This window comes from Ascaphus truei, chromosome 3 (genome assembly GCF_040206685.1).
Source record: "Ascaphus truei isolate aAscTru1 chromosome 3, aAscTru1.hap1, whole genome shotgun sequence".
Taxonomy (NCBI): domain Eukaryota; kingdom Metazoa; phylum Chordata; class Amphibia; order Anura; family Ascaphidae; genus Ascaphus; species Ascaphus truei.
In genome coordinates, this window is record NC_134485.1 from 224,728,213 (window position 1) to 224,755,343 (window position 27,131).

General features: G+C 43.6%; 1 protein-coding gene across 11 annotated transcripts in view; it reads right to left on the reverse strand.

The window, feature by feature from the left end:
• Positions 1-27,131, reverse strand: part of FRMPD4 (FERM and PDZ domain containing 4) — a 585,463-nt gene that overhangs the window by 83,607 nt on the left and 474,725 nt on the right. For all 11 annotated transcript variants that reach the window (XM_075590233.1, XM_075590236.1, XM_075590230.1 and 8 more), the window contains 2 exons: positions 18,987-19,032; positions 207-311 (listed from right to left, as the gene is read on the reverse strand). In XM_075590233.1, coding sequence (XP_075446348.1) covers positions 207-311; positions 18,987-19,032 — 151 coding nt within the window. The remainder of the gene's footprint in view (positions 1-206; positions 312-18,986; positions 19,033-27,131) is intronic.

The following is a 27,131-nucleotide window of genomic DNA, read 5'->3' on the forward strand; positions in this document are numbered from 1 at the left end:
GCCATGGATCTACTTGCATCATTGGCAAAAAAAACCTCCGTCTTTGGTCATTGCATAGAAAAGTTATGTGAATATCATTAGGGAATAAAGTTGTGCAAATGGCAGTAACATTTCGAGCACTGTGCTAGATTTTTGGCACTTTAGTATACCAATGTATAAAAAAAAATGTATGTATTCGCCTGTATGTGTTCTACTATTGCACTTACCGAAACCTGGCCATTGATAATTACTTCCTCGGAGAAACGAACCTTCACAGGGTTAGACTTCAATCTTGCTTTCTTTGCAGCACTGATAAATGCTGATTTAGGAGACTGTAGAAGAGAAAAACATTAAAAAAAAACCAAGAAAATGAAATGCAAAAAGGAACGTTTATTAAATAAATAAAAATATTAATTTAACTTAAAAATGATTACAATGAAATATGCTTAGACATATGCGTATCATTTTCATTTCATTCCTGCGGTAAAGCATGGAGACTCTCTATCTAGGGGATAGGGGAGAGTCTCCACGCCCCATTCTTTTGAGCATGCGTGAGCCAAAGACAAAGGAATAGGTCTGTCTTTATCTTTCCATGTACACCTGCTACTGATACCCCAGTCCCAGCTGCTTCCCGTGTATGCTCAGAGAGACCCACCAGAATCTACTTATCACGCCACTGTACTTATCCTACCTACATCCTGTAAGTAGGCAGCACATAGAGGCCAAGCATCACAATACCCCACACCTGAACAATATAGTCTGCACTTAGTGTGTTTCTTGTCTGTTGTGTTTTCTCCTATATGCTCCCCCTGGGTTGAGAAAATATTATATATATAATATAACATAATAAATAATATATGTAGCCAGGTACCCTCCGGTATCCCCACACCCGGTGGTTCTCGCCCCAGGGCGCCGCCATGTTAGGTGTGCGCGCGCACGAGCGCAGAGTCAGGGCATGCGCAGAAGTGGCAAAGGCCGGGAAGAGCCCTGGAAGGTTGCACATGAGCGGGGCAAGGTCGCGGTGACCATTAGAATCGCGCAGGCGCAGTGCCCTATGCGCACGTGGTCGCAATGTTAATCAGGCAGCTCAAGGACTACAACTCCCATGATGCTCAGGGAGGAAGCTGCCTGGTGACTAATGAGAGCCAATAGGATGGCTGGATTGCTTCTGGAGGAAGGAAAGACTATTGCCTGTTGGGACAGGAAGTGCCAGTGAAGACCAGGAGCCTGAAGTTGCAGGTTGGTCCACGGAGCAGTGCTCCAGGGACTAGGCCAGAGGTCAACCCCGAGGGCCCAGTTATTCCCCTGAGTCACTGTAGAGGTGCTGAGAGTGCTTGCTATAAGGAAGGCCTTAATGTAGGGACCCTTTCATATAGCCTCAGAGAGATTATGCTGAAGGACATTGTCTGAGGGCTGTGCAGCCTGAATGCTGAAACAGACGCTGATTCCTTAAAGAGATAGTCAGTCAAGGATCATCCGGCTGGAGATCCCTCCCCTGGGGAGACAGACAAGGGATTCATCTCTGCACAGAGCAGCACGTTGCGGCGGGGGATCACTGTGCAGTGTTGCTGAGTTCCAAGGATTATCCTGATCAGGAGCAATTTCTTCTTAAAGGCTTTAACTAGTTTCTTTTTATCGTAATCATCAGCGATGCCCTGTACTGTAGTGAGGGTCTTTCTTCTGTTCCTCTGCTGGATCCTTATATGAATGGAATCTTCTGACTCAGCTGGGAGCCAGTCATCACTCTTACTGGCATCAGCAAAGGGGTCAAAGGATTGGAGGTTCTGGATAGCTGACTAACGATAAGTGCACCAACGGGCCCCAACACAGGGAAGCGCTGTCCTTCACATTCACACTAACTTTCTAGCTGGTGGACACTAAGAGGTTGAGTGCCCTGGCACAGTGGTACACCAGGGACTAAGGTGATACAGGACTGATTATAAGCACACACTCAGTTTCATATGCGTGATGATGTAATGCTGTGTATGCAGAGTAATACTATGTTGGTTATATGCTAAGAGTTCTTATCATTCCGGTCAGTAAATACTGTTTATCCAATCACGTGTGGTATTGTATATGTAGGTTCTGATAAGGGCATACTCCCACCCGGTTGGGATCCCTCATCAGTGGAGGCGCTGCACCGAGTGAAAGTACACCCCAGGCTCCCAGTGGCGGAGGCTCAGGCCTTCGGTTATCCTAACAGGTGAAAGCAGTAGCAGTAGTACAGTCCACAGGGGTACACCCACTACATTTAGAGGCGCTGCTGAGATTCAGACCTGGGGTCCCTATTAAAATTGTGTATAATTATCCAAATTGTTCATCATGTTCTCTCCGTCCAGCCCGGAGGTCCACGCCTGGGCCTTCAAGGTCAGAGAACCAACCAGTCATGTCGTAGCTGTAGGGAACGTTCCCTAGTGCCTGAGACTGAAGTACGAGACTCATTAGGGAAACTCCTGGACACTTTGAGGCCCAGAGGACGGGAATATGACCCCAATAATAAATGGAGTACCATGCTATTTACGGCAGGGCGGGAAATATGCCGGGAAATTGCTCCCCAGACCTTACAAGCCTCTGAGGCCCCACCCGAAGGATATCCGTTAGTATTCTCAGACCTCCCCGAAATCAGAGAGGTATTCACCTCCCCAAGCTCTCCAACCACTGAACCGGTCTCGGACGGGCCCTCTACCAGTGACTGGCAGGCGATGATGCCCATCTCAAGTACCCCTACCAGTACTTCCCGTCCACCCCGAGTGACCTTTTCTCCAAGTGCATTAGATGGATCCACCAGCTGGGCCGGAAGCCAATCCCAGTCCCCTGTCCCTGATAGGCTATTGACAAGTCTCCCGTCAACCCCTACTGCCGATCCCGGGACTGATAGTGGCCTCATCAATGGAGGGTTCCCGGTGAATATGACTGTGCCCCAATTTATGGAAACAATAACTCTTGCCTCTCAATCTCAAAGTTACAGGAAGCTAAAGCCCTTTTCTGGGACTCTACCGACTCCTACCGGAGAAGAAGGTTTTGAAACATGGAGAGAACATACCATCCATATACTGTATTAGCTGAGTGGTCGTGCCCAGAGTCAGTCAAGCGGCAAAGACTAGTGGAGAGTCTCCGACCCCCAGTTGCACAACTGATTCTAATGCATCGTGAAGAAGAAGGAGATGTGACGGCGTATGAGTTGTTAGAAATGCTCACCCAGTCCTATGCGTATGAAGACGATCAGGATGAGCTGATGGCAAAATTCAAGGCTCTCCGACAAAAGGAAGGAGAAGACTTGTCCGCATTCGTCCGCAAGCTCCAGCTATCCTTAGGGAATCTCCTGTCAAAGAAGATTGTGGTGGCTGCTGAAGTGGACCGGCATCGATTCAAGCAGCTACTGAAAGGTTCGTTTCCTAGTCACCCTATAGCTATAGTGATGCTGGCCACCCCGATCACTGCAGAACCACCCAGCTACATGGAATTAATGCAGCATATCCGGAGGCGTGAGGTACAGCTGCATTTTCACACCACTAAGAAGGGAAAAGACGGCCGCAAAGAGGATGCCAAGGAAGCCACGATGCCCAAAGGAAAAGGGAACAAGAAGGAGAAAGATGCGGATGCTGCTGAAGTGCCAAGGTTGCCGCCCCGGTCCCCAGGCCGGTCAAGATCTCACACGGACTTACGTTGTTACAACTGTGGTGAACTAGGACATATCGCAAGGGTCTGCCCAAACCCTGGAAAACCCCATACAGTAGCCAAGTCCTACACGGTACAGCCATGATTCACTTCTTTCCCGGCACTCTCCGAGGATGTGGATGAAGAATCTGGCAAGCCTCCCCCAGGAACGACTCCCCAAACAGATGCCTATTATCGAGTAGGGCCAACCGCTATCATAAGAGTCGTCATCTCCCGTTACAGTCAGCCGAAAAGATGAAGCTATGGGGACTGAGTAAGGATGATTACCCCATAGACGGAATAGTGTCGGTCAAGTTGGATATCTTGCAATTGAACACTAACAAGTCACACCCTATGATGGTGGAAGCTTTGGTCTGCCCAGAGGCTCGAGAGCATCCCAGTGCCCCCATCATATTGGGCACGAATGCCGATATAGTGAGGTCAGTGATTCGTTCCTTCCTGCAAGAAGTCGGTGAGCTACACTACCGACACACTTTATTGAAGTGTGGTCGGTACCGCAAGCCGGGAAATCTCCCGGCTTGCTAGTGGCCGCCCCTCGGCGTGCCGCGCGTCATAGACGCGCGGTCACGCGTCATCGGGAGTGTGCGCCCCCTGCACGCGTGTCCAGGGGCTCCCCGAGGGAGCCCTGGTGTCCCGCGATCGCGGGACAGCGGCAGGGGGTTCCGGGGGACCCGGCGGACCCGGCAGCGGTAGGGAGAGCGCCCCGATCAGAGGGCGCTCTTCCGCTGCTTCGGCGCGCGCCCGTCACACTCGGGCGCGCGCCAGGCTACTGCTGCGGCACAGAACGGGCAAATGCTCGAATAAACTGTGCCGCAGCAGTACCATTGTCATCCCTGAACATCACCCCTGGCCTACGGGAAGAATGCTATAGAGTGGCATACGAAGAAGAGTATGGTGAGATCTTTAATCTGGAGCAAGGGTTATTGGAGATTCTACCAGGGGGAGTGTGGCGTGTGACGGCGCTGGTTCATTACCCCTGTCGGCATGAAAATGACAAGTACTTTTCACTAGAGACTCTTCCTGAGTCCGAGCTTCAGTGGGGCTATCGAATGATACCTGTAGTATGGGAGTGGACATCTAACATTCTCAGGAAGATTACCGTGTACATTCAGAACATTCCGACAAAGGGGGCAACCTCGTTATATTGAGGAGTGACGATTATGTAACAGAGAACAAACGCCTGCTCTCAGACAAGAGCTGTTACGAGGTCCTCATCAGTGATCCTACATTAGAGTACCAGAAAGAACTCCACAGTACTCTGATGGAGGCTTTCCACGCCAACCTCATCACCAAAAGTGAAATGGATTTTATCTTTGTTCAATTCCCTAAAATTGCCACCTTTTACTCCTTACCCAAAATACATAAAAAACAAACCCCCCCCCCCCAGGACGCCCCATAGTCTCTGGCATTGGGAATTTTACTGAGCATGCCAGTAACTACATAGATCACATACTCAGACCCTTTGTGACAGCCCTCCCATCGTACCTAAGGGACACAAAAGACATCCTCAACAAACTTAACGATATTACAGTTATGGAAGATACCATTCTAGTATCGTTGGATGTCGAGGGACTATATACATCTATACTCCATTCCAAAGGTATAGAAGCAGTATCATACTTCCTGAGAGTTAGGGGGGCCGCATTTAAGGACCATAGCACCTTTCTGGTCAAAATCCTTGACTATGTACTCACCAAAAACTACTTCCTTTTCAACAACAAAATTTACCACCAGATCCAGGGCACAGCAATGGGGACTAAATGTGCCCCATCCTATGCAAATCTGTACCTGGGCTGGTGGGAGGCAGAAGTGTTTTTTGGTGAGATTAATGAGGCATTCACGGACCATATCGATATGTGGTACAGATTCATCGATGATGTGTTTTTGATGTGGAAGGGATCCACTGACCTCCTCAAAACATTCATCGATGGACTGAACCAGAATCCTAATAATCTGAAACTCACGTACGAGATTGGTCCTGACAAAATTAACTTTCTCGATCTCACTATACAAATTGAACCTACAGGGATGATTAGTAGCACTATTTATAGGAAGAGTACCGCTACTAACAGCATCCTTAGGGCTACAAGCCATCACCCACCCAACCATATCAAAGGCATCCCTATAGGGCAGTTCCTGCGAATTAAGCGGAACTGCACTAATAACCAAGAGTTCGAGAAACAGGCCTCACTTATGAGGGATAGATTCTTGGCACGTGGTTACAGCAAAAACATGGTTCAAAAGGCATACAAAAGAGCTAAAAACACCCCGAGGTTAGATCTACTCAAAGAGAGAGTAGAAAATAGACCTACTAACACGATCAGGTTCATCGGCACCTATAATGAACAATGGAACCAAGCGAAATGTGCATTTCCCAAACATAGGCATATCCTCAGAGCCGATGAGGACCTGAAGGAAGTACTTAAGCCATACCCGGAGATGACCAGCCGCAGGTCTAAGAACCTACGCAACGGGTTGGTGAAGAGCCACTTTGAGGCCCCTGTCAACCTAACCTGGCTTCCCAATAAACCCCAAGGCTGCTTCAGCTGCAATAATTGTAAAGCTTGCTCTGTCATTGTGAACGCTAAAACGTTCAAAAACTGGGACAACACACACACGTTTAATATACGCAAGTTTATTAACTGCAGAACATCAGGAGTCATATATACTGTATGGCAGAATGCACGTGTACCAAGAAGTATATAGGGAAGACTAGACGCCCCTTTAGGACACGCGTCCTAGAACACCTAGGCAGCATTAGGAATGGCCTGGACACTCCGGTAGCCAGGCATGTGAATGACCACCACTGGGGCGACCATACAGTACTCACCTTCAAGGGCATAGACCAGCTCTCCATGGGCATCAGAAAGGGGAACTGGGACCAGGAACTATTAAAAATAGAGTCCCGCTAGATATATACACTCCAAACCCTATCCCCCAGTGGCCTGAATGAGGGCTTTGTTTTTAGCCCTTTTATTTAGCCCTAATACCAAGCCATGTTTCACTGAGTACACTGGTGCTCTCTTATGACCACTAGTGGGTCTCTGTGACCATATACCATACATTGTGCTGTCCCCATAAGCCTCTCCTCATTTTATGATTACATGCTGTCAGCTCCCATGTTTGCAGTAGACACACATGCACAGCGCTGAGGTTCTATTTTGAACATTACACACGCTACCAACTTAACTATAGCCATTGGATACTTACCAACCTATCAGAGCTCTTGCTCTCTGTGATAAAGTGGGGGCTATACATACGCTCCTAACCAGCGCTGCGGCTTCAATATGAACACTACACACATTACTTACTTACCTGAGTCCTTGAAAAGGACACTCACTAATCAATTAGAGCTCACGATCTCCTTCAAAAGGTGGGGGCTGTACACACGCCCCTACCCAGCCTTGAGAAACACTAGCTCCCTACACGGAGCTATATATATGCATTAAGCTAGCTGTAAACTTACCTGAGCAGCATCCGTGGCTAACTGTATTACACCCAGCACTAGCAAGTATTTGTATAGCTATGTAGCATCACCACAGGATCTGCTACTCTATTTTTTACCGGATACTTATGTTGTTTTTACCTACCGAGGTGTGAGTAGACACTACTTGTGTACTACTGTTCTCTTTTTACTGCGGCAACAGCCACCTTTTGTGTCCATATCAGACACCCCCCTCAGGGGTGCTCAGACACTGGTGATACATCCAGTGTGTGTTATCTACAAGACTGCGTCTCCATCTGACAGCTATTGTTACTGACATTTGCAGTGGTCTATTAGTTTGGACTGCCTTACTATTGGCTATACATAGCTATGATTGCAGTCTCTGTGACATCACATTGACATTGATATCTGCAGTGTTCAATCAGCTTTTAACACCTTATGTTCACAAGGGCAAGCTGACTCACCTATACCTACCTCAGTGTGAGTATTCCTATCCTTGCCATTATCTGTAACAGCCACTCTATAGTGGCTGCACCTGTGTTATTATCTAACAGACACAGGCCACCTTGGGAAATACACTTATCTAGCTACACCCTGTATATATCATCAAGGGTGATAGCCCACATTTCACGCACAGTATTCGGTATATTTTATTTCGCTGCGCTTTTTTGGCTCACCTTGAGTCCAACCTACTCTGGAAACTTAGTGTTCTACCCATTTTAGTTGAGTTATTACTCCCATTAAATTATTTTAATTCACTCACTCCTCATTACATTTACCACCCTTCCATTCCAGTACACTGTGATTTATTATTTGTTTGAGTGCTCTCCAGTGGGGTTCTGTTCTCTCTGTGCCTTCTATGGGGACTGAGTAAGGATGATTACCCCATAGACGGAATAGTGGCGGTCAAGTTGGATATCTTGCAATTGAACACTAACAAGTCACACCCTATGATGGTGGAAGCTTTGGTCTGCCCAGAGGCTTGAGAGCATCCCAGTGCCCCCATCATATTGGGCACGAATGCCGATATAGTGAGGTCAGTGATTCGTTCCTTCCTGCAAGAAGCCGGTGAGCTACCATTGTCATCCCTGAACATCACCCCTGGCCTATGGGAAGAATGCTATAGAGTGGCATACGAAGAAGAGTATGGTGAGATCTTTAATCTGGAGCGAGGGTTATTGGAGATTCTACCAGGGGGAGTGTGGCGTGTGACGGCGCTGGTTCATTACCCCTGTCGGCATGAAAATGACAAGTACTTTTCGCTAGAGACTCTTCCTGAGTCCGAGCTTCAGTGGGGCTATTGAATGATACCTATAGTACGGGAGTGGACATCTAACATTCCCAGGAAGATTACCGTGTACATTCAGAACATGTCTCTACATACAGTGCCGATTGAAGGACAAAGACTAGGTAGAATTTATCCTGTGTAGCCTGTGGACGACACAGTGACTTTCTACACTGCCTGCGTGGGAGGAGAGACCGAAGCACTACAATTCGACTTCGGAGATTCCCCTCTGGAGGAAGAATGGAAGGAGAGATTACGTGATCAGTTGAGAGAGAGACGGGAAGTGTTCTCTACTAGTGAGATGGACGTGGGATGTAGCAGAAGCACTCAGCACACGATTTGTCTGAATGATGACACTCCGTTTAGGGAAAGGTCTCGCCGTATAGCTCCCCGAGACGTGGAGGATGTGCGAGGGGTGCTGAATGAGATGGAGACCGCCGGTATAGTGACCGAATCTAGAAGTCCCTATGCCTCGCCAATTGTGGTGGTACGGAAGAAAAATGGGTCTGTCCGATTATGTTTGGATTACAGAACATTGAACAAATGTACGGTGCCTGACCAATACACGCTACCACGCATAGAAGAGATCCTCAGTGCATTATCCGGAAGTCAGTGGTTTAGTGTGTTGGATCTTCGATCTGGATATTACAAGGTTCCCATGAGTCTGGCTGACCAAGAAAAGACGGCGTTCGTCTGTCCTTTGGGCTTCTATCAGTTCACCCGGATGCCCCAAGGTATCTGCGGTGCTCCAGCCACCTTCCAACGGCTTATGGAGAAGACGATTAGAGACATGTGTCCTTGTGAGTGTCTGGTTTACTTAGACAACATAATTGTATTCGGAACAACTCTCGAAGAACATGAGACTCGGCTGATGAAGGTGCTGGATCGATTAGGTCAAGAAGGGTTGAAGCTCTCCTTAGACAAGTGCAGTTTCTGTCGGACATCGGTCACCTATGTGGGCCATATAGTATCTGTGGATGGAGTGGTCCCTGACCCGGCTAAGGTAGAGGCGGTGGTGAATTGGCCGAGACCTGAGAATGTGATGGAGCTGAGGTCCTTTCTCGGGTTTTGTGGCTAATACCGGCGATTTGTGGCTGGATACTCCAAGAAGGTGGCTGTGTTGAACAACTTGCTAAAGGTCTACCCAGAAGAACCCAAGTAGAAGAAGACCACTCCGAGAACACCCTTCGGGGATCGGTGGACATCTGCCTGTGAAGAAGCGTTTAAAGGGCTGAAGAAGAGTCTGACTGAGGCTCCCGTTTTAGCTTATGCTGATCCGGAGAAACCTTACATTCTGCACGTGGATGCCAGCCTCAACGGATTGGGAGCAGTACTACACCAGAAGTACCCAACTGGACTTCGTCCTGTGGCCTAAGCAAGTAGAAGTTTGACTCCTAGTGAAAAGAACTATCCTGTCCACAAATTGGAGTTTCTTGCCCTCAAACGGGCCATAACTGAAAAACTACATGACTACCTCTACGGGGTCACCTTCGAAGTCCAAACGGACAACAATCCGCTGACCTATGTACAAACCACTGCCAAATTAGATGCGACTGGTCATAGATGGTTGGCCACCCTCGCCAATTTCCAGTTCTCCCTGAAATATAAGCCGGGGCCTCTCAATATAGGAGCTGATGCTCTATCTAGAAGATCGGGGCTGAGTGATACATCCGATAATGGGCCTTGGGAAGAAATCCCGGGACCAGGGATGAGAGCCATGTGTTCCACTGCAGCTATTGTAAACGATCGAGTAGCATTCTCCGAGCTGAGAATCGCAGATTCTTTAGGGTGTCAACCTCAAACCCTCCCAGAAGCTTACTGTCACCCTGATGGCATGGGTCTAACCCAAAACGTTATCTTCATTTGGAAAGAATTGGTGATAGCAAAGACACATGATCCTGCGGCTAAGGCTGTTTGAGAGGCTCTACACAAAAATGATTCTTCCTTAGTGAAACGGGCTCCTCCCGATGATGTAAGCCTCCTCATGCGAGAATGGGACAAGTTTGAGATGGATAACGGACTACTCTATAGGGTTGTTCAATTCCACAATCATCCTGACTGTCGACAACTATTTCTACCCCGGCGTATGCAAGGTCTCGTTTTAAGATCACTACATGATGATCATGGACATTTGGGAGTGGATAAGACTCTGGGGCTAGTATGAGACCGTTTTTTCTGGCCTAGAATGCGGGAATCAATTGAGCAACACTGCAGGAAATGTTTACGGTGCATTCATAGGAAGACACTACCCACCCGTGCGGCCCCCATGGGCCATCTCAAGAGCTCCGGGCCTATGGATGTAGTATGTATGGACTTTCTGTGCATAGAGCCAGATTTAAAGGGCATAGGGAATGTGCTAGTTGTGACAGATCATTACACTCGATACGCGCAAGCCTTTCCCACAAAAGATCAGAAAGCTACAACTGTGGCTAAAGTGCCGTGGGAGAAGTATTTTGTGCATTATGGTCTGCCCAACAGGATGCACGGAGACCAGGGACGAGATTTTGAGAGCAAGCTGATCAAAGAGTTGCTAACACTGTTGAATATCCAGAAATCAAGAACTACTCCATACCATCCCGAGGGAGATGCGCTCCCTGAAAGGTTTAATCGGACATTGCTGGATATGTTAGGTACCCTAAAAGATTCCCAAAAAGGATAATGGAGCAGACATGTGGAGGCCTTGGTGCATGCCTACAATTGCACCAGGCACGATTACACAGGGTACACGCCATACTTCATGATGTTCGGAAGAGAAGCCCGATTGCCGATCGACATTCGCCTGAGGGTATCTACCGATGGGGTACCCAACGTGGCTCATTATCGATATGTGAAGAGACTCCAGGATAGTCTGCATCGTGCCTATCAGTTAGCCGAAAGTTCTATCGCTAGACTGAACGGCAATAACAAAAGGAGGTACGGCCACAAAGTACGATATCGAGTGCTCCAGCCGGGAGATGCAGTTCTCCTACGCAACTTAGGGATTCCCGGCAAGCATAAGCTTGCTGATCGCAGGACAGAGGGACCTATCCAAGTAGAGTCCCAAATGCCGGGCTTCCCTGTCTATCGCATACGTGATGTGAATGGCAGGGTAAAGGTCTGGCATCGAAACCACTTGTTACCTATCCCACAACTGGGAGAGAGAGATCCAGAAACGACACAGTAGTAAAAGACAGTGAGCCGGAAGTGTCAACCGAGAATTCAGGGCCCACAGATGAAACAATTCAAGATCCTTTGAAGGGAATATCCAACAGAGATTGGTGGGCACCTCCTGAAGGAGCAACGGGTAATGGGCCTGCGATTCCAGCACCCTCATCAGGATATTCACCAAGTAACCAACCATTAGATCCTAACAGTCCGTGTTTTGTGCCACAGAGAGACAATGTTCAGCCACAAAGAGACTTTTCCCCTACTGGTTCACCCTCTGATAGAGAGTATAGGCCTCAAGCCTACGATGATTTCTCCCAAAATGAAGAAATGGAGACTGATACTCGCAGGAGCCAGCGAGTGAGACGCCCTCCCACTAGGGTGGCTTACGATTCACTAGGGGCACCCCACTATGAGTCTCAGCAGCAAGCTAAAGCCAAGCTAGCCTCAGTGATCAATATGTTTGTTGAGATGTACAATCTTGTTTAAAGTGATCGTAAGTTGTACCCTGAAACCTGTATTTTTATTATGTAACGTTGTATACCTGTTTTGGTTCAAGCGGGGCCGTTGATTTTTTCACCAGGGGGAGGATGTAGCCAGGTACCCTCCAGTCTCCCCGCGCTCCCGGTTTCCCCCCTCCTTACCCTTAGTGTAACGCAGGGAAAATAGAGTTGCCGGTGGTTCTCGCCCCAGGGCGCCGCCATGTTAGGTGTGCGCGCGCACGAGCGCAGAGTCAGGGCATGCGCAGAAGTGGCAAAGGTCGGTAAGAGCCCTGGAAGGTTGCGCATAAGCGGGGCAAGGTCGCGGCACCCATTACAATCACACAGGCACAGTGCCCTATGCGCACGCGGTCGCAATGTTAATCAGGCAGCTCAAGGACTACAACTCCCATGATGCTCAGGGAGGAAGCTGCCTGGTGACTAATGAGAGCCAATAGGATGGCTGGATTGCTTCTTTAGGAAGGAAAGACTATTGCCTGCTGGGACAGGAAGTGCCAGTGAAGACCAGGAGTCTGAAGTTGCAGGTTGGTCCACGGAGCAGTGCTCCAGGAACTAGGCCAGAGGTCAACCCCCAGGGCCCAGTTATTCCCCTGAGTCACTGTAGAGGTGCTGAGAGTGCTTGCTATAGGGAAGGCCTTAATGTAGGGACCCTTTCATATAGCCTCAGAGAGATTATGCTGCAGGACATTGCCTGAGGGCTGTGCAGCCTCAATGCTGAAACAGACGCTGATTCCTTAAAGAGACAGTCAGTCAAGGATCATCCGGCTGGAGGTCCCTCCCCTGGAGAGACAGACAAGGGATTCATCTCTGCACAGAGTAGCACGTTGCGGTGGGGGATCACTGTGCGGTGTTGCTGAGTTCCAAGGATTATCCTGATCAGGAGCAATTTCTTCTTAAAGGCTTTAACTAGTTTCTTTTTATCGTAATCATCAGCGATGCCCTGTACTGTAGTGAGGGTCTTTCTGCCATTCCTCTGCTGGATCCTTATATGAATGGAATCTTCTGTCCCAGCTGGGAGCCAGTCATCACTCTTACTGGCATCAGCAAAGGGGTCGAAGGATTGGAGGTTCTGGATAGCTGACATACGATAAGTGCACCAACGGGCCCCAACACAGGGAAGCACTGTCCCTCACATTCACACTAACTTTCTAGCTGGTGGACACTAAGAGGTTGAGTGCCCTGGCACAGTGGTACACCAGGGACTAAGGTGATACAGGACTGATTATAAGCACACACTCAGTTTCATATGCGTAATGATGTAATGCTGTGTATGCAGAGTAATACTATGTTGGTTATATGCTAAAAGTTCTTATCATTCCGGTCAGTAAATACTGTTTATCCAATCACGTGTGGTATTGTATATGTGGGTTCTGATAAGGGCATACTCCCACCCGGTTGGGATCCCTCATCAGTGGAGGCGCTGCACCGAGTGTAAGTACACCCCAGGCTCCCAGTGGTGGAGGCTCAGGCCTTCGGTTATCCTAACAGGTGAAAGCAGTACCAGTAGTACAGTACCACAGGGGTACACCCGCTACATATATTATATAGTATAATATAATATTATACAGTATAATATAATATATATATATACGCTCTTACGACGCTTTTCAACGTTGTTTATGTGTATATATACACACACATATACATAAACAACGTTGCAAAGTGTCGTAAGAGCGTTGGATAAGCCATTTTGGCGTTGTAAAAATGAATATAGGTATGTATTGCATAGCGTTGGATAAGCCATTCGTTGTAAAACGAAGCGTTGTAAAACGAGGCTGCCTGTATGTCTAAGGCCCTAGAATTTTGAAAAAGTAAGTTACCTAGCTTCATTAAATGTTCGATAGCTGGCTTTTGTCTTAACCCTAATCAATACTATCCATTCTAGTCCATAATGTATTTTTAATGTGTTCAACTCCCTTCTCAGACTTCCTCCTATTGTACTTCCATCCCTCTAACCTGTGTCCTTAGATACATTTACAAACATGCATCCTTCACATTCTCCCTCCCTTACCTGAACACCTCTGAAAAACATCTTGCATGCATGCTAATTTTTTACTCTATGAATTTCTCATCTCCCCCTTTGTAACTGCTGTCTCTAATGCCAAAGAACAGCACTTAAGCACTTATCCTCACTAATTAGCACTCACTGATCCAGCCCACATAGTTTTTTCTCTGAGTTTGACTCCCTCCTCCGACATTCTGTCTATCTATCTATCTATCTATCTATCTATCTATCTATCTATCTATCTATCTATCTATCTATCTGTCTGTCTGTCTGTCTGTCTGTCTGTCTGTCTGTCTGTCTGTCTGTCTGTCTGTCTGTCTGTCTGTCTGTCTGTCTGTCTGTCTGTCTGTCTGTCTAGCCCAACGTCTTGTATAGCGCATACACAGAGCGAACAGTGCTACTTCACTTCCCTTGCTTCACTTTCCCTCAAGCGTTTGCTCACCACTTTATTGGCAAAGTGTATGCTATCCACAGCAAGATTCCTTCTGTCCTTTCATTTTCCCCAAACCACCTCCTTTCACTCTTGACCATCTTCTGTTACAGAGTTTAAAGTTTCTCGGCTGCTTTCCTCTTCTCCCTCTACCACTTGCCCTCTCTACCCACTTTACTCATGCCTTATGAGACCTGTTGCTCCTATCCAAGCCCCCATTCTCACCCATATGTTTAACACCTCCCTAAACTATGACACATTCCCCTCATCCTTTAAGCATACAGCTGTCGCCTATTTTCAAAAACAGTACCCTTGACCCTATGTGCCCTACTAACTACTGCCGTGTCTTCAAGCTGCCCGAACATCTTGTCCTTCTCATGATTGATTTTCTTAATTCCCATACCCTGGAACCTCTGCAATCTGATTTCTGTACGGTTTACTCAACTGAACTACCCTCACTGAAGTAGTCAATCATTTTTATGAAGCAAAATCCCAAATTTTATGGCGCAAAATCCACAGTAAATGTTCTCTTCACTGCTTTGGAAACTGTTGATCACTTTCTTGATATCCGAAACAAAGCTTAACCTCCACCTCATGCCACTCTCACCACACTCCACTTCTGTTTCTTTTACTAATGTGTCTTCATCCCCTGTTGATCTGTATGTTGGTGTACAGTACCTCAGAACTTTTTCTATGACCTTTCTTTTTCTCTCTGCATGCACTGGCGTCCTCATCAACTTGGCTTAATAAATTTAGATTTTTTTAAAGTAAAAAGCTATGTATCTATAGTTATACAAGTTATGATTGTAGGTTGATTGACTCCTTTCACCCTTGTGTCAACAAGTTTTAAAAATTTAGCAAATACAAGTATACAAAATTGACATATTCTTTCTTAAGATAACTTAATTTGTACATACATCCTGATAAGAGATGTGTGAAATATTTGTACACATTTGTTTTCACTGTGGATTTTGGGGATTCCTCTTTGTAAAAATAATACAATTTCACCAAAAAACACCAAGCATGATTGCCTAACTCAGATAACAACCTTGACCTTGATATTTGAGGGGAAAAAAATAAGGTGATTTTTTTGTGTGAAAATTGACAAACATTGGCTAGTTTCTTCCATAATAATATCAATTAATCTAGAGGTACACCTCTGTTTTTTTTTTTTGTTTTTTTTAACTTTGCAGAGGATTCAATCAAACTTTTGGCAGTTCTGTTAATTGCTTAAAATATTAAAAGGAAACTATACTGGGGGAGATTTGCACATTTCTAATCATTGCCATTGTTTATTGAGAAGTTAGATGGTCACAAATGCAAGCAGTACATGCACCTTTTGCAGTATAATATGCAGTATCTATACACATATAAATTGAATTATGGTATTAATAACAAGTCTGTTTATTCAATCCATCGAATTAAAAAAAAGAAGTAAAATTGGGGATGTTCCTGGCCAACATGGCCCTTTTTCAGGCTCCTACAGCTGTATTACGTAAGCTACATCTTTATAGCAATGGGGAGAACTTATATGGCACCAAAATAGAGCTACAGTATTTCCGCTACAGGTATATGGTGGTCAGAAAGAAGACAGATATTTCACAATCAAATATGGCATCCTTGACACAGCTGAAGTACAGTGTGTCTGTGGGGATTCACTCTGTCAGATATTGTACTTAATACACATCCAGTGTCAATAACAACGCGCCCAGAAACCGTAGTCATTGACGTAGGATGCGTATGGAGAAAGCAACAGTTTAGCTGCCAATTACTGGTCTAGTGAGGTGATTCCAGTTCATCCAACCTCTACACCATTAAGATACTGTAAGTAGGTTCTTTATTTTGCATTTGCTTTATCGTTGTATCTTTTGAGTGCCCCAGGTGTTTTCCTTTTTTTAAACTATGTTATTATCTACCACTATTATAAAACATTTCAGTGCTAGTAAATACGGTATTATCCTTTTTGGTGATTGTAGACTGTATGAGGTGACTCAATGTTAACGCAGCCTATATGCATAAAGGTTAATTAACTTGTAATGAGATTGATAGAAAAGGTTCATTAATTGCCACCACATCTTCAGTCTAAAGTGTTTACAGTGGCTGCTGTCAGCTAGATGTGTCAGCATGAGTGAGCTCTTTTCGGTGACCAAACACTAACCTTTAAAAAAAACGTAGACAAGGTTGATATGATCCAAAATACTTAAGTATATTCAAACACCCATAGGCTTTTGTAGACACGTTAGATTAAACTAATTGGATATTTTATTAGTTAAAGTGAAATATTTTCTTCTTTCTTTATTCAACTTTAAACACCACACAGAGTAACCCTTGCTACAGCTGGGTTAGAGTATCGGTAAGTGCTGGGAGGTCAAATGGGTTATAATGTCAAGCACAGACCACAAGGAGAAAAATGCATCCCTAAATTCGGCACTGAAACTCCCATGTGCCAGGTGAGTAAAGGAGTAGAATTTAACACAACTTTTAATATAGGTATGAATAAAATAAGGTCTGTAAACAAGGTGCCCTTGAGATAATGTAAACAAGGTGCCCTTGAGATAATGATGCGATTCAATGCAAAAATAAAATGGCAAATTCCCAGGAAAATCACTGAATTACGTTCTAGAATTCCATAGTGTAACTGTTTGTTTAAAGAACTCCCATACAGTTAGTTACAGGCATGCTGGTGCTAATATCATGAGCTCACAGTACTGTGGTTAGATGCACTTGTCTTTCTCAAGCTCTTAATAGCCTTAGATTTATTCAACTTTCAAAGAAAAAAAGGTAGCATCAAACTTGTATAGCTACTACGACATTGGAATACTATAATCCTGCAATGCATGCTAATCCTGAACACTGTCAACAGTTTGTACATATTGTAGAAACATATAGTACAAGAAACATTAAAAAAGCAACTGAACGTGAGTAATATATTTGATTAAAGTCACAGTCCAATGGTGCACAGAGCACAATAAACATACTGAAGCACTGCACAACAAAGAATGCCTTGTGGCTGCTATAGGACAATGATCCGGTGGAAATTCTGACTGCTCCAGAAAATGAGTGTACTTCCTTCAGAAGATGCTTTCCTTATTATTCTTATGTATATTTTTACCTTAGAAGAATGTAAAAATGATTATGTTAAAGTTGCAACTTTCTTATCCATTCTGGTAATACATCTAAGTTCTGGAAAGTGTGCTTTCCTTTCCATGAAACACCTTATTCAGTGATTGTGACAATATTACAAAACCTTCTGTGAAAGTGTTTTCTTTTTAAACATATTACCTCTTAAAATCATTGATGAATTTGGACTAAATTCAGTGTCAGATTAAGGGGTGGGCTGGCCGGGCACTTGCTCAGGGCGCCAACCGAGAAGGGGTCGCACGCTCTGACACCGGCGCCATCTTTAAATGTCTGAGTCTTGCGCAGCCTCATCAATGTCGAAGGACATTTAAAGATATATTTCTATACAATACTTATTAGTACCAACTGGAGTTCTACTGGGAAAGTGACCTCAAATATTCATCAGTAAACAAAGAAGCCCCAATACACATCCAATGTGACAAATGATTTAGTTTATTTATGAATTTTTTCTTTTATCAGTCATTTAGTTCAATATTTTGGCCAAATCATGATAAGCCTGAAAACCATGTCAAGGTTCAATTTCACCATGGTCTAAAAGAGAGACTTAGGGGCCTATGCAGAGAGCAGCGCTATTTCAAAAACGCCATTTTTTGGAGAAAATCGCGCAGAAAACAGCAGAAAATGGCGAGTTACGAAAAACGCGCCAATTTTTTTTTCTATTTCTAAAACTCGCCTCGCGGCTGGCGAGAACCTCCATCTCGCCAGTTTTAAAAATATCCTAATGCAGAGAGGCGCGAACGGCATCTGGCGGCTGTTCGCGCCAATAAAATGGCGCGATTGTCTCCTTTTTGCCTCGCCAGGAAAAGTTGGCAAGAAGCTGCCGCTCGCGGCCATAGGAAAGGAAAAAAAAAGGCGCAAATTTTTTTTAACACATTTCTGCAGCGCGCATCTCGCCAATTTAAACTCGCCACACGCATTCATGTTAAACATAGCAGAATTCGCACATTTCTGCATATGGAGAATAAAACTCTCCAAAAAAGCTACTTTTTATTAAACTCGCCAATTTTAAAATTCGCTGCTCTCTGCATAGGCCCCTTAATATAAGAGATGGGATTTATTTATCAAAGTCTCCTTGTTGAAAGACTATAGCAAAAACAGCTATATACAGTATATATATATATATATAAATTTGATACATTTATTGGATTTGTTTTTATTAATATATTCAGTGTTTCTATGTAGAAGTTTTGGTCCACATTTAAAATTGGAAGACTTTAATAAATAACCCCCCATATATTGTTCACATGTTATATATGTATGGATTCATAAATATTATTTCACAGTATTATAGTATTAATGGTGCTGCAAAGTTTAATTATGCCATTGCAAACGCATATGGTTGACAGTGAAAGTAGACACACTATGCTCATTATACTCACAGCGTATGGTTGCACCACTGTAAGAAGGATAGATTCTTTGCAGCTTCTGTAAGAAGAGAAAAATATATATAAACCTTTCTAGAGTAATTATTTTTTAGTTTAATATTTTCAGCTTCAGAAAAGACACTGGGTATATACACATTTGCTATACATTCTTGTAACAATATAGAAAATGAAACATTGAAATGGATGGCAGATCACTGCTGTAACATTTGGTCAACCCAGTTTACTTATATTTTTCTGAGCTGCTATAAAACCCGATACTAACGTTTTCTGTACTTTCAAATGTAAAAGTAATTGTTGGACATTAGTATGGCATATTATATAGAAAGATGTGCTAGTTGTTTAAGTGCACATTTTTTTTAAGTTTCAAAAATCAGTGATATTGGGGCCTATGCAGTAACTTGCGAGAAGGCTGAATTTGGCTGTTTTATTGCGAGATTGGCATGTAGTATGCAGTTGATGGCGGTATGTGTGCGAGTTAACTGAAAAACGGCATATGCAATTGTTGCCGGATATCAAGCGCCGGCGGGGTGGCGAGAATGGCTATTTCGCCATATTAAGCAGCACGCAGAATTCAGTAGATGCCGAGTAAGATCTCGGGGGTGCGCGGGAGAAACGCCTTGCGAGAAAAGCGCCAAAAAGCTGCGGCAATACAAGAAGGCACCAACAAGCAGGCGCGAGCCGAAAATTTCAGCTGCTAGTGACATTGTTGTGTCATTGTACTGTTGCTGCTGGCAGCGCAGCTTCAATTGTATTACATGTCATTCAGAACCTGTTACATATGTTGTTTATAATAAAATACATTATTAATGTTAGCCAAAGGTGTCTGTCTTGTGAATGACAAGAAGCAGGTATGTTCCTAAAACTATCTATTGAGGGACAGCGCTGTGAAAGCCTTGCTAATGTCACTAGCAGCAAGAAACACACTGCTGTGAGTAACAGAATGCGTCAAACTATCATGAGGTGATTTTTTCATGTTCAAAAGTTGCCGCCAAATTCTCCTTCAATACAGATACATGAAGTGATTCCCCTCTTGCTGCATGCACGGGTTACAGTACACACAGCAACTCACTGAAATGTACTGTAAGCTTTGCAACATAGTCCAACACACAGACACAAATGTATATGAAATGTCACAAGTCACATGCACACATGTATCACCTCTTCACGTGTCAAAGAACAGAAGACACAACTGTAGCACTGCACCAGGTATGTTTCTAAAAGTATCTAATTAGGGACAGCAGTAAAAGGTTTGCTAATGTCAGTAACAGCAAGACAGTCACTACCGTGAGTAACTGAATGCTTTAAGCAAGAAGGAGGTTTTTTTTATTTATGTGCAGAGGTTGACGCGACATTAAAGTGAAATACAGATACATGCAGTCATCCGCCACTGACTGCAGGAACGCGGAGCGCTGCGCCTTGTACTCGCAACATGTGCAACTCACCAATTTCCCTCACAATCGCCATTTACTGCATTTAGCGGCAAATTCCCGGCAAACACAGGAGATTTAAGCGCGCTGCCGACACACACATATCGCAAATTGCTGCATAGGCCCCATTGTCTTTATACTATTCTAAAATAAAGTAAACTAATTTGTTAAGAAAAGCACAGTAAGAGTTACGCAATGGCAAATGAAGTTGCAAAAGAAATCAAAAGAATTCTATTAATATTATTAGTAGTATTTATTTGTAAAGCATAAATGTTGCAACTTATCGGAGGCTACAGTATTTTCCCGGCTGCAAAACTGGGCCAAAAGAAATGTAATAGAAAGATTACTTTCAAAGGGATCATTTTTGAATGAGCAAAGCGAAGACTTCAACTACACTTCCTGGAGGCTTCGGGTGTATGTGTCTTAACCGATTCTGATGACATTTTGAAGGTACTTTTTTCCTAATTTTGTGATAAAACAAATTAATCTCATCGACCGGATTCTGAATACAAAACATAACTTGCCCTTCCCCTCAATATCCAACTAGCACCCTCTCTATCCAACTTTAAGACCTATCTTAAAACCCACCTCCTTAACGAAGCATATGAGTAGCTCCGTGGCTGATACTATGCACCTTTTACACAAACCTTGGCCCCTTGCAGACGCGCTTACTAGAACACCTTCTTACTGTCTCTGTATGTTACTCCTACTTACCAATTAGATTGTAAACTCTTCCGGGCAGGACTTCTTTTCCTAAATGTCACTTTTATGTCTGAGAGCACTTCTTCCCATAAATGTGTTATTTGCATTATTTGTTATTTATATGATTGCCACATGTATCACTGCTGTGAAGCGCTATGTACATGAATGGCGCTATATAAATAAAGATATACATAATAATAACTTTATTTCATATAGCGCTTTTCTCCCAATGGGACTCAAAGTGCTTCACAATTACAGTGTAGTGCGCGGTACATAGCACATAGAAATTTTACAGACACAGTCCCTGCCCTGATGAGTCTGAGACACAGGGAGATAAAGTGAATTGCTCAAGGTCACATGGAGCTGACAGGCATTATTTTGCAACTTGTACTACATTTTCAGACAATTTGCTTGAACCGTTTCAGAGAAATGAAATACTGTACAACAGCAACCTGCAGATTTATGTTGCCGCCTACATGGCAGTATTAAGAAAATGGTGGATGAGAAATTGTGTTTAATTTATTATGCTGTGGTGATGAACAGAGAACGTATTACGATTTCTCAAAATTTAGAAGGTTGAAAGTAATGATGAGAATTTAGTTTCTTGCTAAAAGCTGCTGATTGGGTTTAGAAGCCGGATTGTGATGTTTTAGATAAAACAGAACACTCACCATGCACACATACTGTAATCAAAGCAAAGTTTACTCGCTCATCCCAGCAAGAGTATAAAATATAGCATTTTCCTCGTTTAATAATTGTGGTGCAGTTTTTTGGCACTGGTTTTTGCCCCAGTTGTGTAGCGGAGGGAGTTTAGTAAATGGACCTCATTATTTGGTGGATTCTAGAGTAATTTTATAATGCTTTTAACAGTTTCATAAGAAAATTGCCATATAATTATCCAACATACAGAACACCTACAAGCTCATATTGAACCCCCAAAATACCCACAACATATATAAGCATATAAGTTTCACAGAGGAGTGCTACTGAGCATTATTGTAACCCTAATTCTAAATTCCTTACAAACTTAGAAACAGGTCACCAAACCAATTGCCTATGATTTCACTATAGGCAATTTATTGCTTTGTGCCAAATTTGCAATGATCTATACATCTGCTACTCTCCCTAGGCAGCACGCACTTACCATCGAGGGGTGTGAGCAAGGTCTCTCTGCACAGTATTTTGATCTATACAGCCAGCACAACATACATATTCTAAAAAAACATTGTTAAAACATGTTACAATAAAAAAAAGGTTCTACAGTACATGACAGATTATTCCAATTGATTGAGTATACTGTATCAAAGTATGTTTGTTTAAAATAATTGTTTAGTAATTCATGTAAGGGATATACATTTTGAAATCTTAAAATCTAATCATCTGACATTGATTTTAACAATATGGTAATTACAAATATTTATTATATAAGAAAACCCATTTCCACAGGTTGGTGCTCCACTCCTAGGCTGAGGACTGAGAAGGCTGGGCCATTGCATGAAATGTTGAACTTTCCAGTAAAGCAGTATCTTACTCAAGATGTTACTCTTAGAGGTTATTAATGTACCGTTAGTGGGAAATGTACCGTTAGTGGGAAATGCACGGGCAGGACTTAAAGATGCAGCCACCAGTATTAGAACTCTTGCCTTGGAAATTCTGGGGCAGTCTCACAGTAAACGCCTCAACATGCCTAACGTGCCTCAACATTGCCTCAACATTTCTGTAAGATTCTTAATGGCCAATCGGATTGACACAGCAGGACACATTCATACTTAATGGGACTGCAGGGACCCCCGGCTGTATTAATTCCGATGGGCCATTAAGAATCTAGTAGAAATGTTGAGGCATGTTGAGGCATTTACTGTGAGACTGCCCCAGAAATTCCCAGGTAAGTGTTCTAATACTGGTGGCTGCATCTGTATTTGAATTAAAAATGTTTTAGATTTATTTGGTGGAATATAGGCCATTGTGACAAAAGAATGTTAGCACAGTTCGATTTCTACAAACATACTCATTGACAATGAAGGCTATTTTAATATCAGTGTGAGTAAAATAGTTTCTGGGGGATCTTATACTGTACAGATGCAGCGGCCGTTATCCGATCATTTCACGGGTTGTATTCCTTTGCACACCCCGTGTTGGTGATTTCTTGACATTTTCCTGCGTTAAGACACGAGTTTACTAGTGTTTTGATCGAGTGCAGAAAATTGCATTTTAGCGTTGTCTGCAATACCGTCGAGAAACTCAAGTGGGCGATCGCGAGTTGTTGTCTTAAAAAATCTAATTGCAACTCAACCTGTCTTTTATTCCCGTACAGTATTTCAAGTGTGTGTACAGTAATTGTAATTTGAAGATTACAAATATGAGTTCATACTGTATACAGTAAAGTACATGGGAAAGAAGTTCTTTCTGAGGCTCCTTAGCTTTTAGCCATACAAAAATTCTCGAACTGTAGAAGATTTAAAATATGAACACACACAACAAAAAGTATTTATAACAAATTAAATGTTTTATTTGTACAGGGTAATAAAGTTAAAACGATAATAGAAAAATACAACTTCGCTCTCCTTCTGAATGTAAAATATATAATCCACACATGCGTTTATGTTAAATTGGAACTTTGTTGAAACGCATATGCATGTCATCACATTTCTGTGCATGCGTGTATGTCAAATTGGAAACTTGTTGAAACGCATATGCGTGTCATCACATTTCTGCGCATGCGCATATGTCAAATTGTCAATTGTATCTGTTGTACAGTAGTACTGCTCTTTGTGTATCTACAGTATAGTGCTGTACTGTATATAGTAAAAACACAGTTTATGTGCTACAGTATACTGTAGTTATATACTGTAGTATACTGTATAGTATCTCAATGAGACATTTTTATATATTTAAATGCATTTAGAACTTTACATTACAGTATGTACCGGATTTTAAAGATTTTTATAGTGTACTGTATGTCAAAGATTAACAGTATTTAGATACTATATTTTAACTACTGTACATCAGTACTTAATGTTTTTATAGTACTGTTTAGCGCTAAAAACAACTTAGTTTCAAGATTGATATACAGTATACAGTACTGTACTGTATTTCAGATATTTATATATATATTTAAATGCATTTACAACTTTATGTACAGTATGGTGTAGTACTGTACCTGTTCTACTGTAAGTATGTTAACAGTAAAACATGAATGCACCAAAAAATTATATGTAAAGTATGAACATTTTTATTTTTCTGGATAACAAAGGAAAAATGCATAATTCAAAAATACAATGTCGCCTCTTCTTCCAAATTTACAATCTTGTCTTTTTCTTCTTCTCAATGGATGGTGCTTCTTGGACATCTTGGTCTGTAAAGAATGAGACAATATTAAATATTTACAATCGCACCGTACATTATTCAATCCAGATTTTTGGGGTGTTTGGGGGGAAAAGGCATGACATGGGGAACAGTACATTTTGACTATAGTGCCTTGTATCTTCTGCTTTTGGGGGGGGGTGCGAGGACAGGGGGTTGGAGGAGATGAAGCATGCATTGCATGTGCTACAGCACTTTACAGTAGGACTAGAGGTTTACAGTACCTTTGGGGGCTTTGGGGGAAAGGGACATGTATGCATGGATTTGAGCAATGTGTCTTACCTGGCAGTATTGCTAGGAGAGTTTCCTGCACCAAAGGGGGGGGTTCCTGCACGTTGTCTTTGCCAAGCTCCAGACATTCTAAATAGAAAACAGAAGTAGAAAAAAATTATTATACCATGACGCCAGTACAGTCCATTGTTAAACAGTATCTTCTATTTTTTCAGGTGGGTTTGAGGAGACAAAGCACTCATTGCATGTGCTACTACACTGTACAGTAGGACTAGAGGTTTTAAAGTACCATAGGTTTTGAGGGTTTGGGGGGGAAGGGACATGGCATGCATGGATTTGAGCACTGTGTGTGTCTTACCTGGCAGTATTGCTGGGAAAGTTTCCTGCACCAAGGGGGGGTGTGGTGTTCCGGCACATTGTCTTTGCCCAGCTCTAGACATGAAAAAACAGAAAATAAGCATTAACCAATTAAATAATTTTAAAAAATCAACTGTTTTTTTTTAAGATGAAAACCATTAGTGGCGCGTCTTTATTTGTAAATAAATTTAAAACTAGTAGTCATCAAACAAGTCGATGGACCTCCAGGGAAGAATCCTTGTATGCCTCAAAAGGCTATTGATGATGTCTCTCACGGTTTTTATACGAAGACTGGTAGCTTTAAAATTACACTAAACTTATTTATTGCCTTCATAATTGACATTTTGGGTCCACTCGCTGTACAGCTCAAAACTGATGTGGTTATTAAAGATGAGCTGGGAAAATTTCGGAAGTAGACCAGTAGATCTGATCTTGTATTTCTCCCGGACTCTCTGGGGCAGGTCTCCTAGGGTGATGTCTGGCAGCTGTACAATCCTGGGTGCTGGATCGGGTGTGCTTCTGGCAGTGGGTGGGGGTAGATGGTCAGGGAGCATGCTTTCCTTCTGTCGTGGCCTAGCGCTTACCGGTGTTTTCATCTCCTCCAACAGAAGGGTATACATGTTTTATGGAGATGGAGGGGGTGAGCGTGGGGGGGCCCGTTGTGTGCTTCGAGTTGGCACCGTGAAGGTCAAATCCAGGGATTGAGAGGGTGTACGGGGGAGGGGTATGCGGTTCCTCCATGGGAGAATAAGACACCCTCCTGCTCCTGAGTTGGACATACAAGGGCAGGGACTCCAAGCAAAGAATAGAGCCCTGCAATGTTCCTCACAATCTTATCCAGATGAGCACCCATGCACCTATCCATATTCACCATGGTCTCCAAAAGACGATCCATCTTGGCCTCCATTCGGTCCCTGTATTGCTCTGTTGAGTTGTCAGTGATTTTGATACCACTGAAAACATCCAGCATGTGGGCGACCGAGCTGGATCTGGTGCAAGGAGTGCTGGTGTCACCCGGACAAACATCTGCATGCTAGGTACTGGAGGAGGGGAGCTGGGGGCTTCAGAACTTACATCAGCGTGGCTGGGTGCAGGAGTCCCAGGTGAGCTGGGGGTTTCCGGACAAGCATCGGCGTGGATGGGTGCTGGAGAAGGTAAGCTGGGGGTTTCTGGACGAGCATTGGATGACAAAGGGTCAGAGCGGACGGATGTTTTGGAATCGGTCGCAGTGGGCAATGGCAGTGAAAAGTCCGGGACGTCCGATTCTGCTTTGGTGGGTGCAGGGGCACTTCTGGTATCTGTCCAAACAAGTTGATGCTTGATGATTTTGGCCATTTTCTTCTTCACATAATATGGGCCATGGTTCGTTGTCTTGGGAGCTTACAGAACCTTTTCTGTAGGCACCTTTGGCTTTGGCTTGAAAACAGCTCCTGACTTTTGCTTTCTCGTGGTTGGCACAGCAGAAGAAATCAGGTTCCTGCGTCCGTAGAATTGGGGTTGATCCATGTAAGCAGATGGAAGAATGCACAATACAGTATCTGCTCAGGAGCTCATTCAGATAGAGATCAGCGTGTGGAGGCTATGCAATTTGTGTCACCTATTATGCACTGTGTCCCTATTTGAATTTTTTGACATGCATGGCCACGAGCTGCAGGTGTTAAAAGTGGGTGTATACAGTACTTCACCTGTCGAGCGAGGTCCATTACATTATAAATACACCATCACTTCTGTTGATTCAATGCACATTGAATATACATCGAATACACATCGAATACACATTGAATATACATTCCTCTGTGCTTGATTTATTTTCTAAAGCAGCGATGCTGAAGAAAGTTAGTTCAAAGGATCTCAGCATGAAAATACAGGACATGACAAGAAAGGACACATAATTTTACAGATCAAACGCTGGTTACTGAATTCAGGCCTCGATTTAGCAAAAAGCACTGTCAGCTATCATGCCCATGGTCAGGCAAAAAGTGTAAAGTTGAGTCCCCCAGTCACAACAAAGTAAGTATTTTTGGTTTCTTTCTGCAATTACTGTATTACTCAAAAAGCT